General features: G+C 40.4%; 1 protein-coding gene across 1 annotated transcript; it reads right to left on the bottom strand.

Moving 5' to 3' along the window:
- Positions 1-2,678: 2,678 nt before the first annotated feature.
- On the bottom strand, positions 2,679-3,642 carry LOC125929626 (olfactory receptor 6X1). Its single transcript, XM_049640998.1, is given in 2 exon segments — positions 2,679-3,342; positions 3,344-3,642. Coding segments are annotated over 2 exon segments (948 nt in total). The 5' UTR covers positions 3,628-3,642.
- Between the last annotated feature and the right edge of the window lie 10,840 nt (positions 3,643-14,482).

Raw genomic sequence — 14,482 nt, 5'->3', positions numbered from 1 at the left:
AACAAGGGACAATGTGAAGGTCAAGTTCTGGCATGTTGTCTTTGCGGCCGTGGCTCCTTTTCCTCAGAACAACACTCCAGCTGCTGCAGGCAATAGACGTACACAACACACTCCTTGGGGGCTTTGGTGGGACCATGTTGGTGAAGATCTAAGGCAGGGCTGCCTAGAAGTCTCATATAGCTCATTTCATTCTTGATGTTCAGGTTGTTGGAGCTTCTTTGTTGGATAGGCTTCTCCAACTCTTGGTATTTCCAATTCCTAGAACTGATTTTCTGGCAGACTACAAAAAATGTTTTTTTTCAACAGAATCAGTACCTGGCACATCGCTTAGTACATGATACCAATACATCCATAGAACGTGATAATCATGCGTGAATAAATGGTGTCTATTTTGCATTTCCTGAATTGGAGCCAGGTGGCACTCTCACACTTGTTCTTGTCTCCTTTATAGGATCTGTCTAGGGGCACCTGGATGGCTCAGTCCGTTAAGCCTCTGACTTCGGCTCAGGTCATGAACCGAGTTCAAGCCCCACATCGGGCTCTGTGCTGACAGCTCAGAGCCTGGGGCCTGCTTCAGATTCTGTGTCTCCCTCTTGCTCTGCCCCTCCCCTGTTTGTGTTGTCTCTCTCCCTCAAGAATAAATAAACATTAAAAAGATTTTTTTTAAAAAGGAATCTGGGTTTTGGGGAGCCTGGGTGGCTCAGTCGGATAGACTCTGGATTTTGGCTCGGGTCATGATCTCACCGTTCGTGGGTTCAAGCCCCGAGTCAGGGTCTGTGCTGACAGCTCAGACCCTGGAGCCTATTTCAGATTCTGTGTCTCCCTCTCTCTCTGCCCCTCCCCCACTCATGCCCTGTCTCTAACTCTCTCATAAATAAACGCTAAAAAATTAAAAAAAAAATATTTGTCAAGGTGTTTTATGTTACCCTCTGTCTGGCCGTCACGCAGGTAACTCTTAAAGCAATAGGCCAGACCCAGGAAAACTAATATTTGTGCAACTTAAAAGCAGTTTTTTAAACAGGTTTTAAAGTAATAACATGAGCCCTGCGTCTCAGTTCCCCTAGATCTAGGTTACCTAGAGCCATACCCAAGCCAATGAAAGTCTGGAGTTCTTCCTGAAATTTCTACATATTCTGGGGCCATTGCTGTGAGCTTGTCTATGGGCTGTCTCTAATTCAAACCACATCATTCCAGACAAGAAACTCAATTCTTCCTTACACATACAGCACACCCATACACCAGTGCGTGTGACATACACATCCCGTTTTATAATACATTAGCTAACGTAGAAGACTTTACTGAAGGTTGAAGGGGAAAACAGTTTAACAGCACAGAAATGTGGCCTCAGATTGAGTATAAGCATCTCCATCTTTCAAATGTTCTGTAGGCTCCTCAACTGTGGAGAATTTCCACTGGCTTCTTCCCACAGACTTTTCAGCTACGTTCATCTTTCTGCCTCATTTCTCCTCTCTTTACTTTCTGTGCCATTTTCCTCTCTGAGGAGCACTTAGTCATTACCCGGATTTTCTCACTCAGGGCCATTTAAACCATTCTTTTGACGATAGGGCTCTTGATAATATTCGTCCTTAGGATCTCTCTCTTCGCCTTCAAATGACCAATTTCACCTGCCCAGCCCCAAGACAGCTCCTCTGTAAGATAAAATCAGATCAGGCAGTTGAGATAATAGCATTTTCACCTCATTACACTTTATTTTGCTTTGCAATTTTCAATTCAGTACTAAAAGGAATGTGCAATAATCCTTGTTTTTAAAAATCACACTTTCATGGGCTTTTAATGATAGTCTTTCTTTGCTGTCGGAAGAGAAGCATCTGTGACACTCATTATTATGAACTGTGACTTACCTGCGTCGTCATTCTATAAAAAACTTTTCTGTCAAATGTCTTGCCCAAGAAAATGGTTAAAACAATTATAGGTGTATCATTTACCTTGAGGACCTTCTGTGAAAACCTCACATGCAAACTCTGTATTTAATGTAACCTTGGGGCTGAATTTTCCAGCAGGAAAGCCTTCATAGTATATTGTCTCTCAGACTTCTTTTGGTTTCCTAGGCACTCGGCCTACTCCTACTGAAGCATAGGAACTGACCTAATTCAAAGTGAAATTTTCATATCATGCCCTCAAGTTTTGGTATTATCTAGGAATAAACACCCTTAGATGTATGTAAACATTTGTATTATATCAAGATGAAAGTCCCCTTTTTGAGACATTGTCAAACAAAACCGTGGTTTATTTGAAACATTTTTGAAAGACCATTACAATTGATTAGGAGACTACGTGAGACTTCGACTATGAAGAAGATCAGTACTGAGAATGCTTCATGCCTTTGACAAGGAGATGAGGCGAAAGGAGTTACTGTAAACAAAGAGGGAGACGGGATTCCTTACATTTTTTTAAAAAGTTACTGACACTTGTCCTTGACTTCTGTGGTTTCTACTTTCAGCTTACAATTGAGAAAGTCCTTAGTGGCACTTCATGCATCAGAAGGTATTCTGGGATTTCCTTGTTGGAGAATTCGGTCCCTTCTTTTGAAGGAGGACTCGTGGTTCATTTATATGGAACAAATCCTTACACGGAAGGTTTACCATCATAGTTTGCTTTCACATCCTCATCTTCTCCACAGTCCTCTTTCACATTTAATTTTTGTATCTGCCTTAAGTTCATCTGATGTGTCGCATGTTTTCCTCTGGATGATGAGTCTTTGGACAAGCCATTGCCTTCCTTAGGGCTGCTTTCCCCTCCTCATTTCTAATTGTATAAATGAAGGGATTCAGAAGGGGTGTCAGGATAGTATTTAGCACTGACACCACCTTATTAATCTTCAAGGAAGAGTGTGCTGTGGGTCTCAGGTACATGAACAAAACGGCACCATAGAGCAGGGAGACTGCTGTCAGGTGGGAGGCACAGGTCGAGAAAATCTTCTGTTGGCCAGTGGCTGAAGGGATCTGTAGGATGGTGGACAGGATACAGATATAAGAAATCGCTGTGAAGAGGAGTGACCCTGGGATCACCAGGACGGTCACCAAAAGACCCAGGAGCTCCAAAATGCTTGTGTCTGTGCAGGCTGCTTTCAAAATGGGACCAACATCACAGTAGAAATGATTGATGACATTGTCGCCACAGAATGGCAACCGGATGAGCAGTAGCATCGTACAAAAGACGATGGTAAAGCCTACCACCCAGGAGCTGAGGGCAAGTTGCAGTCAGAGGTTGCTGTTCATAATGGTGGGGTAGCGAAGGGGCTTGCAGATGGCCAGGTAATGGTCAAAAGACATGACAATGAAGATAAAGAACTCGGTGGTTCCCAGGAAAAAGTGGAAGAAGACAGCAGGGGATGCAGATAGCTGTTCTTGCCACCACAAACGTTTCTGATAGTTTGGGAATGACCGTGGTAGGGAACCAGATCTCTAGGAAGGACAAGGTGCAAAGGAAGAAGTACATTGGTATTTGTAGCCTGGGCTCGGCCCAGACAATGGCGATTTTGAGCCCACTGCCTGCAAGGGTTAATATGTAGCTGCAAAAGATCACGAGAAAGAGAGGGATTTGTAGTCCTTGGGTATCAGGAAAGCCTAGAAGGATGAACTCTGTGATGGTCGTGCCATTTGTCATGTCCCTTGATTCTCTAGAAAGACAGGCAAGAAAGTAGCTCTTTAGAATCTCATACTAATTTGGACAAAAAAAAGAAAAAGAAAGAAAAGGAGGACTCTGATTCCATTTAAGATCCTTCAGGACACTCCCCCTCCTTCACATACACATATACACCCTAAGCCCTCCTTCCTTACTCATGATTTGGCTTATCCTTTGGTCGACTAAACCAGCACCTAATGGACTTTGAAAGTACTTAGTATACTTGATGAGTGGAAAAGTAGTTTTCCATCCATGTATAGCTATGAGAATAACCGTTGCAATGTGCTTTAGCTGTCAATAATCCATATTATTGTTATTTTTAATTCTATTTAAATCCAATTTAGTGAATTTACAGCGTAATAACGGTTTCAGGACTAGAATTTAGTGATTCATCACTTACATAGAACACCCCAAATTATTATTTAAAGTATACATAACAAGTGGCACCTGGGTGGCTCAGTCTGTTGAGCGTCTGACTTCGGCTCAGGTCATGATCTCTCAGTCTGTGGGTTCGAGCCTCGCGTCGGGCTCTGTGCTGACAGTTCGGAGCCTGTAGCCTGCTTTAGATTGTGTGTCTCCCTCTCTCTCTGCCCCTCCCCCGCTCATGCTCTGTCTCTCTCTTTGTGCCAAAGATAAATAAACATTAAAAAAATTAAAAAAAAAAGTATACATAACGGTATGTCTGCATAAACTGAGCTGTGGGTTCATAAGAAGTGAATCCACACTTTCCTATTATATTTGAAAAGAAACTATCCATTTATATTACAAATATGTTTAAGAAAGCTGATTTTGCAACTCCCCCCATGTCTCTGTGTGTGTATTTATACAACTAAAAATCCTTGCTGTTATATATTAGTGGTGAAATACAACTTAGATAATAGAACAGATGTTTTCTCAAGAATCCACTTCCAAATTCTAGTTCAGACTTGTAACAAAGGAAACTAAAAAAATATTCAAACTAAATGAAGAGAACTGCTTAGCAAGTAGGAAAATGCACTAAACTTTAATTCAAAATGCCTTGGGGCACCTGGGTGGCTCAGTCGGTTGAGCACCTGACTTCGGCTCAGGTCATGATCTCACGGTGCGTGAGTTGGAGCCCCACGTCGGGCTCTGTGCTGACAGCTCAGAGCCTGGAGCCTGCTTCGGACTCTCTGTCTCCCCCTCTCTCTGCCCCTCCCCCACGCACACTCTGTCTCAAAAATAAATAAACATTAAAAAAAAAATTAAAAAAAAAAAACCAAAATGCCAAGACCAGCTGAATTAGGGCCTAATATGCAGAAGTACCTAATAAATGTACACTGGATAAAGATAGACACACACACACACACACACACACACACACACACACAAATACCCACAAACCTAAACACGAACCTAAAAAAGTAAAAAGGCTAGCAAATGCTTAGGATAACAAACTGGATCCTGGCAAGTACCTTCCTACCAAAACCTTCCTTTATGACTAAGTATCTGTCCATACTAACCGAAGCATTCCTATTTGCATATGAAAATTTATAAGCTGAGAATTTTTTCTTCCTGTTCTATTAAAATTCACTAGAAAACAGTAAATCTACTTCCTATCCTATTGAGGATATTCTTCTACGTGGTTCTTTTTTGCAATGGGTAAGGTACATTGCTATGAAATGAATTGCCCCATTTTCAAAGTATGAGAAACTTAGCCTGAGAGAAGAAGCTCACAGTTCATTGATATGAGGATTAATTCCATCCCCATATTAGAGAACAAGAATTCTCTGAGAGCCTAAGGGAGAAAAATACTCCCATTTCCTCCCACCTCTTTTCTAGACCAGGAAAGGATTATTTTTTTTGCCTATAATGTCACAAGCTTCGGTTATTTCCCACGAAGGCTGTAAGAGACGGAGAAGCATTTGAATGTGTACTAATGGCCAGTATAACCGGCCATGAGCCTGGTCCCTCCAAATAGGGTAGATATAGATTTATCTTCATTTTGCACTCAGAGGAGAATGGCATTCTCTCCCGGTTAATACAAATTTTCTAAGCGCTAAACATTCCACAATTTGGAGAATTGGACCTATAAATAGCATAGGCATTTGTTGAGAGCTTCTTATGTTCCAAGTCCTACTAGAGGATTAAGGAGTTTATCATTTGATAGGGAGAGAGAGACCATGTATAATAATTACAATATAGTGCAGGGAGTGATCCTATGGAGTTGTGCGCAGGTTGTTTTAGGAACAGCCAGCAGAGACCCCTTACCCAGCCTGGCAGACGTTAGGGAAGGTTTTCCAGAGAAGGAGGTGCCTCAGCCAAGTCTAAAGGAGTTCAATAGGAAAAGAGAGTGGGACAGGGAGGACGAATGCATTCCAGACAAGGCCCGAAGTTTGTGAAATAGAACTAAAGCATAGAATCTAGCTTGAGCTGAAGCTGGGAGTCAGGCCTGTTCAGGCACTTCTGATAAGCTAACAGGTAGGGCACTTCTCAGAACCTTGAGGGTAGCATCCTTGGTGTGACATTCAAGACCGTTGATGATCTGGTCTTACCCTACCCAATCTTCCAGACTGATCTGCCATTTTCCTTTTTCTTTCCCCATTTTATGCTCTGTGCTTATTGACTTACCCAAGTTTAGAGTTTGGCTAACTATTTGTACATAAGATCTCACTGGAACTACACTAATTCGTTGGTGCTGCAATGGCAGAGTTGAATAGTTGCAGCAGAGACTATAGGGCCCCCAAAGCCTAAACTACTCAGAATCAGGCCCTTTACAGCAACAGTTTGCTGATCCCTGCTCTGGTTCCCTGAAGGTGTCATCAGCTCTCTCATCACCTAGTCACTGTGTGCTGTTCCCTTGGCCTAGAATACCCTCCCCCAATCTCTTCCAGCATTTGGCTAAGTCCTATGTGAAGTCTAGACCTCAGCTAAGGACCCATGTCATGGGAAGCCTTCCCTGACTTCCCATCTCCAATCTAGTTCCAGTGCTACTCCTACCCTCCGTGACCCCCTGGACATTTCCATATCTGAACACTTACAAAATTTTATTTATAGTTTGTTTGGCTTCCTCCATAAACTTTAAGGTCGTAAGGGCAAGCAATAATATCTGTAGGGCTTAAGTATGGGCTTGTCATAAAATAAGCCCTCAAGAGATATTTTCTGGAGGATTATATAAATGGATAGTTTGTTGACATTGTATCCCCAGGTACCTATGAGTTTACATAGACTGATACATGCGTATGTTTATGAAATGCTACTGCTCTATTTCAAAGGCTAGACACATAACAAGGACTGTTGGCTAAATAATTTGTCTCCAAGTCCGCTTCGGCTTCCAGCTTTAATGTAAATTTTGCTGCATGTAAACCTTTCTGCTCTTCCGTCTATCCCTAATCAGGGATATGAGTTTCTTACTGCATTCTGATTATTCTCCCAGATCTCCAGACTGGCCCCGAGCACAGAGAGCTTTCTTAACCCACTTAATGCTCAAGGGTTTGAGGCACAGTTGAATCATTTTTTCTGAGCTATGTTGTTGCAATCAAGCATCCTTCATTTTTCTTAAACTTTTCATAGTCTCAAAAGAAAAAAAGTACAAAAATATTAAAAAAAATTTTTTTAATGTTTAGTTATTTTGGAAGAGAGAGACAGAGCATGAGCAGGGGACAGGCAGAGAAAGAGAGAGGGAGACACAGAATCCAAAGCAGGCTCCAGGCTCTGATCTGTCAGCACAGAACCGATGTGGGGCTCAAACCCACAAACCGTGAGATCACGACCTGAGCTGAAGTCAGACGCTTAACCGACTGAGCCACCCAGGTGCCCCAAAAAGTACAAAAATATTAACATGTATCTTTTCTTGATTTGGGCTAAGGGCAATGTGTCCCAAGCCTCATCGTTTGTTTGTTTGCTTATTCATTTTGTCTTTTTAACTTTTGATAGGGGGCAATTTCTTGAATTTTTGGACTTTGATCATGTAGTCAATGTGAAGATGCCCAGTAGTGTGTGACCTTCCAGCAGAGGAACCTGGATTATACTCTATCAGTTCCACAAAGGCAAATGCATCAAGAATCACTACTTGGAGTGGGGCACCTGGGTGGCTCAGTCAGTTAAGTGTCTGACTCCTGATTTTGGCTCAGGTCATGATCTCACCGTTGGTGAGTTCGAGCCCTGCATCGAGCTCGGTGCTGACAGCATGGAGCTTGCTTGGGATTCTCTGTCTCCCTTTCTCTCTGCTCCCCACCTCTCTCTCAAAAATAAATACATAAACATAAAAAAAAAAAAAGAATCACTACTTGGGGGACTGTGCAATACTGAGATGCAAATAAAGATAGCCAGTCTGAAATTCATTCCAAGGATTTATGGTTCTGGGTAAAATGCAGTAAATTAAGACTGTTTGCTGGTCCAAGTCAGGGTTATGACTTTTCTGTATGAGACTGAGATTCATTTATTGGAATTCATTTGAAGGCTTCAAGGCAGCAAGGCTAGCCGTAGCTTTTCATTCTAGAGAAAAGCAAAACTTCACCCCAAACAGTACTCTTTGCTTCTCTGTAGCAAAGAAATACTCACAAGCACTAATGATTCCCAAGGAAACACTTCTGGTCCTGAGGTGCATGCTTGCCCACATGTGGACTGAAAGAAAAGGAGACTCTTATAAGGCCACAGAATTGAAACAGAAAAGTTCCTTCTTTTTTGCATTAGGAAAATGCATCTCTCTTTCCAGAATTTAAGGTAAGTGCTGTCATGCATTGCCGACTTCTATTCATAAAGCTTTCAAGAAATGGCAAGATTGCTTCAGTGTTTAAGAGAATTGTTTTGAAAGTGATTAATAGATCAGTTCACACTAGGTCAAGGTTTCTTCTCTCAAAATAATGATTTGTTAGTGGGGCACTTTCCTAGCTTCCTCTGGGACATTAGTCTCCATGGATGTGCTCCGGAGACTCCCGAGAGAAAACAAAGTCTCGCTAAAAGTTTATTCATAAGTCAGGGTGAGACATTGCAGCTTTCTAAATTCTCATTGGTACCAGTCATGCCTCCACTCCTGAAATAATTCACCAAAATCTGAGAATCCATGGGGTTGAGATCTTGAATTTCTTAGTTTCTGCCAGGAGAAAAATCAGTGGTTTCTTAATAATTAAATGGGATCCTCTAATGAACTAAGTCGGCTTAAGGGTAGGAAATTTGATTAATAACGTGAAAAGTAGCCAGGTATGCAGAAATGCAAGAGTGAACAGCATAGAATCTTATGGTGATAAGTGAAAAGATGGGGTTTTGAACTCTTGAGGGTCAGCAGACAGTTGATGGAGATAGCAAGTGCCGTTAATTGTTGGGGGACGCTCTACAAAACAGGAAAATAGAGCTGGAATCGTAATTTAGAAAGACTTTAATGAGGTGGACTTACATAGAAGAAAATGCAGACATTTTAAGTATATAGTTCAGCGAGTTTTGACAGATGTGTATACCCATGGAACCACACCTTAAATTAAGATTTAGAACGTCCTCAGCACTCCAAAAAGTTCTTTTGTGCACGCTTTCTGTTGGTCTACCTCAACACCTTCTCTCCCATCCCAACAACCACTGATCTGATTTCTACGTCTACAGATTAATCTTGACTTTTGTATGATTTTATATGGATGAAATCATACAGTAGGTATACTTTTTTGTATCCGGATACTTTCGCTTGGCAAACTATTTTTGAAATTCATCCATATTGTCAAATATGAAAAGTTCATTCCTGGGGCGGCTGGGTGGCCCAGTCGGTTGAGCGTCCGACTTCGGATCAGGTCATGATCTCACAGTTTGTGGGTTCGAGCCCTGCATCAGGCTCCATGCTGACTGCTTGCTCAGAGCCTGGAGCCTGCTTCAGATTCTGTGTCTCCTTCTTCTCTCTCTGCCCCTCCCCTGCTCACGCTTTGTCTCACTCTGTTTCTCAAAAATGAATAAATGTAAAAAATAAAAAAAAAATTTAAAGTTCATTCCTTTAAAAAACGTTTTTTCCATTTATTTATTTATTTATTTATTTATTTAGGGAGAGCAAGCATGTGCATTTATGTGCATGAGCAGGGGAGGGGTTAGAGAGAGAGGGAGAGAGAGAATCCCAAGCAGGCTCCTTGCTATTAGCACAGAGCCTGACATGGGGCTCGATCTTGCAAACCATGAGATCATGACCTGAGCTGAAATCAAGAGTCGGATACTTAATCAACTGAGTCACCCAGGAGCCCCAAAAGTTCATTCCTTCTTACTGCTGAGTAGTATTTGATAAGGTTCAGGGCAGTTGACCCAAAATACAATACTTTGGCATATTGATTATTTTAAATTAAAGTTACTTAAGAAGCAACCAATGTGTGAAGGAAACTCTGACCTTTCTTGGTCTCCCTGAAAGCAGGAAAGAAATCTCCCATGAGAAGTGTACCCTCCTTGAACCAGGAGGAAGAGAGACATCCTAACTACCAGAGATAGAGAAATTAGGGCCAAGAAAGCTTTATAAACAAACCTTGTTACTTTACCAGTTTACTTCCCGAAGCCCAAACTTTTCTGTCTTGTCAGTTCCTCACAAATTTATTGTTTCTTTATCTAAAAGATCTAAAAGCTGCCTGGTTTGGTCACTTCTTTGAGTCTTATATTTCTATGAGTTCTTGGACATACAAAATTGAAATTTGTTTTTTTCCTCCCCTTGATCTGTCTTAATATCAATTCAATTATTAGACGAGCCAAAGAAACTAGAAGGGAAGAGAGGAAAAGTTTTCCTTCCCTACATATTCCATATTCTAGGAACACACCACACCTTATTTATTCATTTAATGATTGATGAGCTTTTGAGTTGGTTCACTTTTGATGATATGAATACAGCTGTGGTGAGCACTCATGTGGGAATCTTTTTGTGAGCATATGTTTTTATTTGTTTTAGGTGAACAGATTTTAGATGAATTTTCTGAGTGTGAAGTAAGGGTAGGTTTAATTTTTTAAGAAAGAGCCAAACAGGGGCGCCTGGGTGGCTCAGTCGGTTAGGCGGCCAGCTTCGGCTCAGGTCATGATCTCACGGTCCGTGAGTTCGAGCCCCGCGTCGGGCTCTGTGCTGACAGCTCGGAGCCTGGAGCCTGCTTCAGATTCTGTGTCTCCCTCTCTCTCTGACCCTCCCCCGTTCATGCTCTGTCTCTCCCTGTCTCAAAAATAAATAAACGTTAAAAAAAAAATTAAAAAAGAAAGAGCCAAACTATTCTCCAGTGAGATTTTACAGTCCCATCAACCAACATAGGAGAGTTCTAGCCGCTCCATACTTTGCCAACATTTGTTATTGTCAGTTTTTTAAAAAGGCATTATTGTAGAGGTAGGGCTTTCTTGTTGCTAATTTAATTTGCATTTCTGTAATGACTAGTGATACTGAGAAAATTTTTATATGTTTACTGACTTCATATATTTAATTCTTGTAGAGAATTAGTTTAAATATTTTGTCCCCTAAAAATTAGATCAATTTTCCTTTCATTATTGTCACAAAAGTTCTTTATTCTATATATGGGTCCTTTGTCAGAAAAAATATTGAGAATATTGTTTCCCAGTTTATGGCTTACTAATAATTTTTAATAATATATTTTGAGGGACGCCTGGGTGGCTCAGTCGGTTGAGCCGCTGACTTCGGCTCAGGTCATGATCTCGCGGTCCGTGAGTTCGAGCCCCGCGTTGGGCTCTGGGCTGATGGCTCAGAGCCTGGAGCCTGTTTCAGATTCTGTGTCTCCCTCTCTCTGCCCCTCCCCCGTTCATGCTCTGTCTCTCTCTGTCTCAAAAATAAATAAACGTTAAAAAAAATTAAAAAAAAATAATATATTTTGATATGTAAGCATTTACAATTTTTGAAACCTAATTTATTCTTTTTTTTTCTTATGGTTCTTTTTTTTTTTTTTTGCATCTTATCTAAGAAATATTTGCATACCGCAAGATTGCAAAGATTTGTCCATGCTTTCTCTTAGATGTTGAAGTGTAGGTTCCATTTTGAGGCAATTTTTAACATGCAGTGAAGGTCTGGTGGCAAAAAATTTTTGTCAGTTTTTGTGCAAAATATTTACATGTCCTTCGTTTTGAGGGATATATTTACTGCATAAAGAATTCCAGGTAGTTTATCCCACTCCACCCCTCACCCCAAGCAGTTTAAAGATTTTGTTCCATTGTCTTCTGGCTGGCATGGTTTCTTATGAGACATCATCAGTGTATTATGTATACTTCTGTATTTATAGAACATGAATTGTAACGTGTGTGTGTGGGGGGGTTATTTTAATTTCCTATTGTCTTAATTTTTATCATTGATTTTTAGAAATATAATTATGATATGTGTAGGTGTAATTTTCTTTTACTTGTCTTGCTTGCTATTTATCAAGCTTTGTGAACATGTGAATTTGTTTTCTATCCAATTTTGAAAATTCTTTGTCATTATGTCTTTGAATTTTTTCTTCAAAATTTTTTTTCTGCCCTCCAGTTATACATACATTAGATTGTTGGATGGTGTCCCAAAAGCCACAAAAGTTCTGTTCATTGTTTTTAGTTTTTTTTTTTTATGTTCTATTTATTTTTGAGAGAGAAAGCATGAGTGGGGAGGGGCAGAGAGAGAAGGGGACAAGGAATCTAAAGTGAGCTCTGGGGATGACAGCAGCGAGCCCAATGCAGGGCTTGAACTCAGGAACCATGAGATCATGACCTAATCTGAAGTCAGATGCTCATGTGACTGAGCCACCCAGACACCCCTTGTTTTTAGTTTTTATTCCCTCTTTGACATGTAATTTAGATAGTTTCACACTTAATCTTCAAATTATTTTATTTTGAAGTGCCTAATGAGCTGTTAAATACATCCAGTAAAGTTTTCACTTCATTTCTTTGTGATCTTCAGTTACATTTACTTATTTTTTAATCTTCCATTTTTTTTTCCTCATTATGTTCACATTAAAAAAAAAGAATCTCAGGGGAACCTAGGTGGCTCAGTGGGTTAAGCGTCTCACTCTTGGTTTCAGCTCGGCCGTGATCTCGTGGTTTGTGAGATTGAGCCCCGTGTCGGGCTCTGTGCTGACAGCCTGGAGCCTGCTTGGGATCCTCTCTTTGCCCCTCACCCATTCCTTCTTTCTTTCTCAAAATAAATAAATTAAAAAAAAATCTTAGAACATATTTACCATCGCTATTTGAAATCCCCTGTCTAATCCTTTGCAGATTTCTGAAGGTTTTTCTTTTTTGTATTCTGTCCCTCAGTTGCTTCAGCCTCCTTGAACCCCAAACTCTGTCTCTGCACCTGCCGTGCCTTGCTTGGGTTTGCCCTCCACTATTGTCTAGTAGAAGCCTCCAGGTGGAGAGCCCTGGCTATTCTTGGGCTCAACTAATTTGTTTCCCTTCTCTCATGGATCTCCATCCTTGACTTCTTGTCCAGTGCCTGAAAATTGTTGTTTCATATATTTTGTCTAGTTTTTCTTATGTGTTTGTGATCGGAAGGTTAGTCTGGTAGGATTACTTTGTCATGGCTGTTTATTGGATTCTTCCAAAATAATGACATGGAAATTGGAAGGTGCAGTGGTACCCAACAGATGATCTATTCATAACTAAAGAGACATGAGATTGTTCAAAAGCAAGGAAAGCAGCATAAGGAAGGGGAAAGATGATAATCCTAGAGAAGGAAGATTTTCTCTAGCAGAAGTTGAAAGAAGAATCACATATCCTACTTATGTGTGTAATTATTAGTGTTAGCTTTATTGTTTGTATTATTGATATTCTTATCATCTCTCTTCTACTTTCTTTGGCAACTGCACCTCCCTTCCCATACCAAATTGACTCCTTTTCTTCTTCCTTAAGAAGGCACAATTCCCGGAGTGCCCGGGTAGCTCAATCTGTTGTGTGTCCAACTTCGGCTCAGATCATGATCCCACGATTGGTGGGTTCGAGCCCCGCGTTGGGTTCTGTGCTGACAGCTCAGATCCTGGAGCCTGCTTTGGATTTTGTGTCTCCCCCTCTCTCTGACACTCACCTGCTGGCCCTTTCTCTCTCTCTCTGTGTCAAGAATAAATAAACATTAAAAAATTAAAAAAAAATTTAAAAAGAAGGCATAATTCCCTGTCTTAAAACAAAACAAAACAAAATTTTGACTGCTTTAGGTGTCTTGGATTCATTTTACTGCAAAATTTCTTAAATAATATGTAACTTCACCTCTATTTCTTTGCCCGTATTTCGATTCTTGAGATTTAGTTTCCACTTAATAATTTATTGAATTTATATACCTAAGATTATTCTTAAATTTTTAAATTATCTTTCAAATCCAAACGGATTTTCTTAGTGCTTTTTTTTTCCCCTTAAATCAATCTGTAGTAGTCAATACCACTAACTACTTCCTTTTTGGAACTCTCCTCTCTCCTGCCTTTTAGGACTACACATTCTTGTCCTCTCTGTCTCCTTCTCTCTCCTTCCCCTTGTCTTTTATTTCTGAGGGGAAGGTCTCAGTTTTTCATAACTTATTTTTTCTCTTGTATAAAACCAGTCCAGCCCCAATAATAACTAAAAGTTAGACATCTTAACATTAAGTTAGACATCTTGATTAAATGAGAACACTTTAGGTCCCTGCAATAATATAATAACACCCTACTGAACTCATCCATACGTTTTGATTACACCAACCTTTTGTTATGTAATACTCAGCAAACTTCTCATCTATCTTGTAATATTTGGATGTTTAAATCAGATCGTTAGATCATATATCTTGATGGCACAAATTTAAAGCCCATTCACAATTGGAATATTTATACATTTGCAAATTGAGATGACCCCTGAGTGAAGTGTATTACAGATAAGCATTCTAAACTCTGAAGGAAAAAAATCACCATATGTGAGAAATCTGGTAGGTAGGGTTGGCTTATGAGTGGGA

The sequence above is a fragment of the Panthera uncia genome, chromosome D1 (assembly GCF_023721935.1).
Source record: "Panthera uncia isolate 11264 chromosome D1, Puncia_PCG_1.0, whole genome shotgun sequence".
Classification (NCBI taxonomy): domain Eukaryota; kingdom Metazoa; phylum Chordata; class Mammalia; order Carnivora; family Felidae; genus Panthera; species Panthera uncia.
This window is presented reverse-complemented; position numbering and strand designations above follow the sequence as displayed.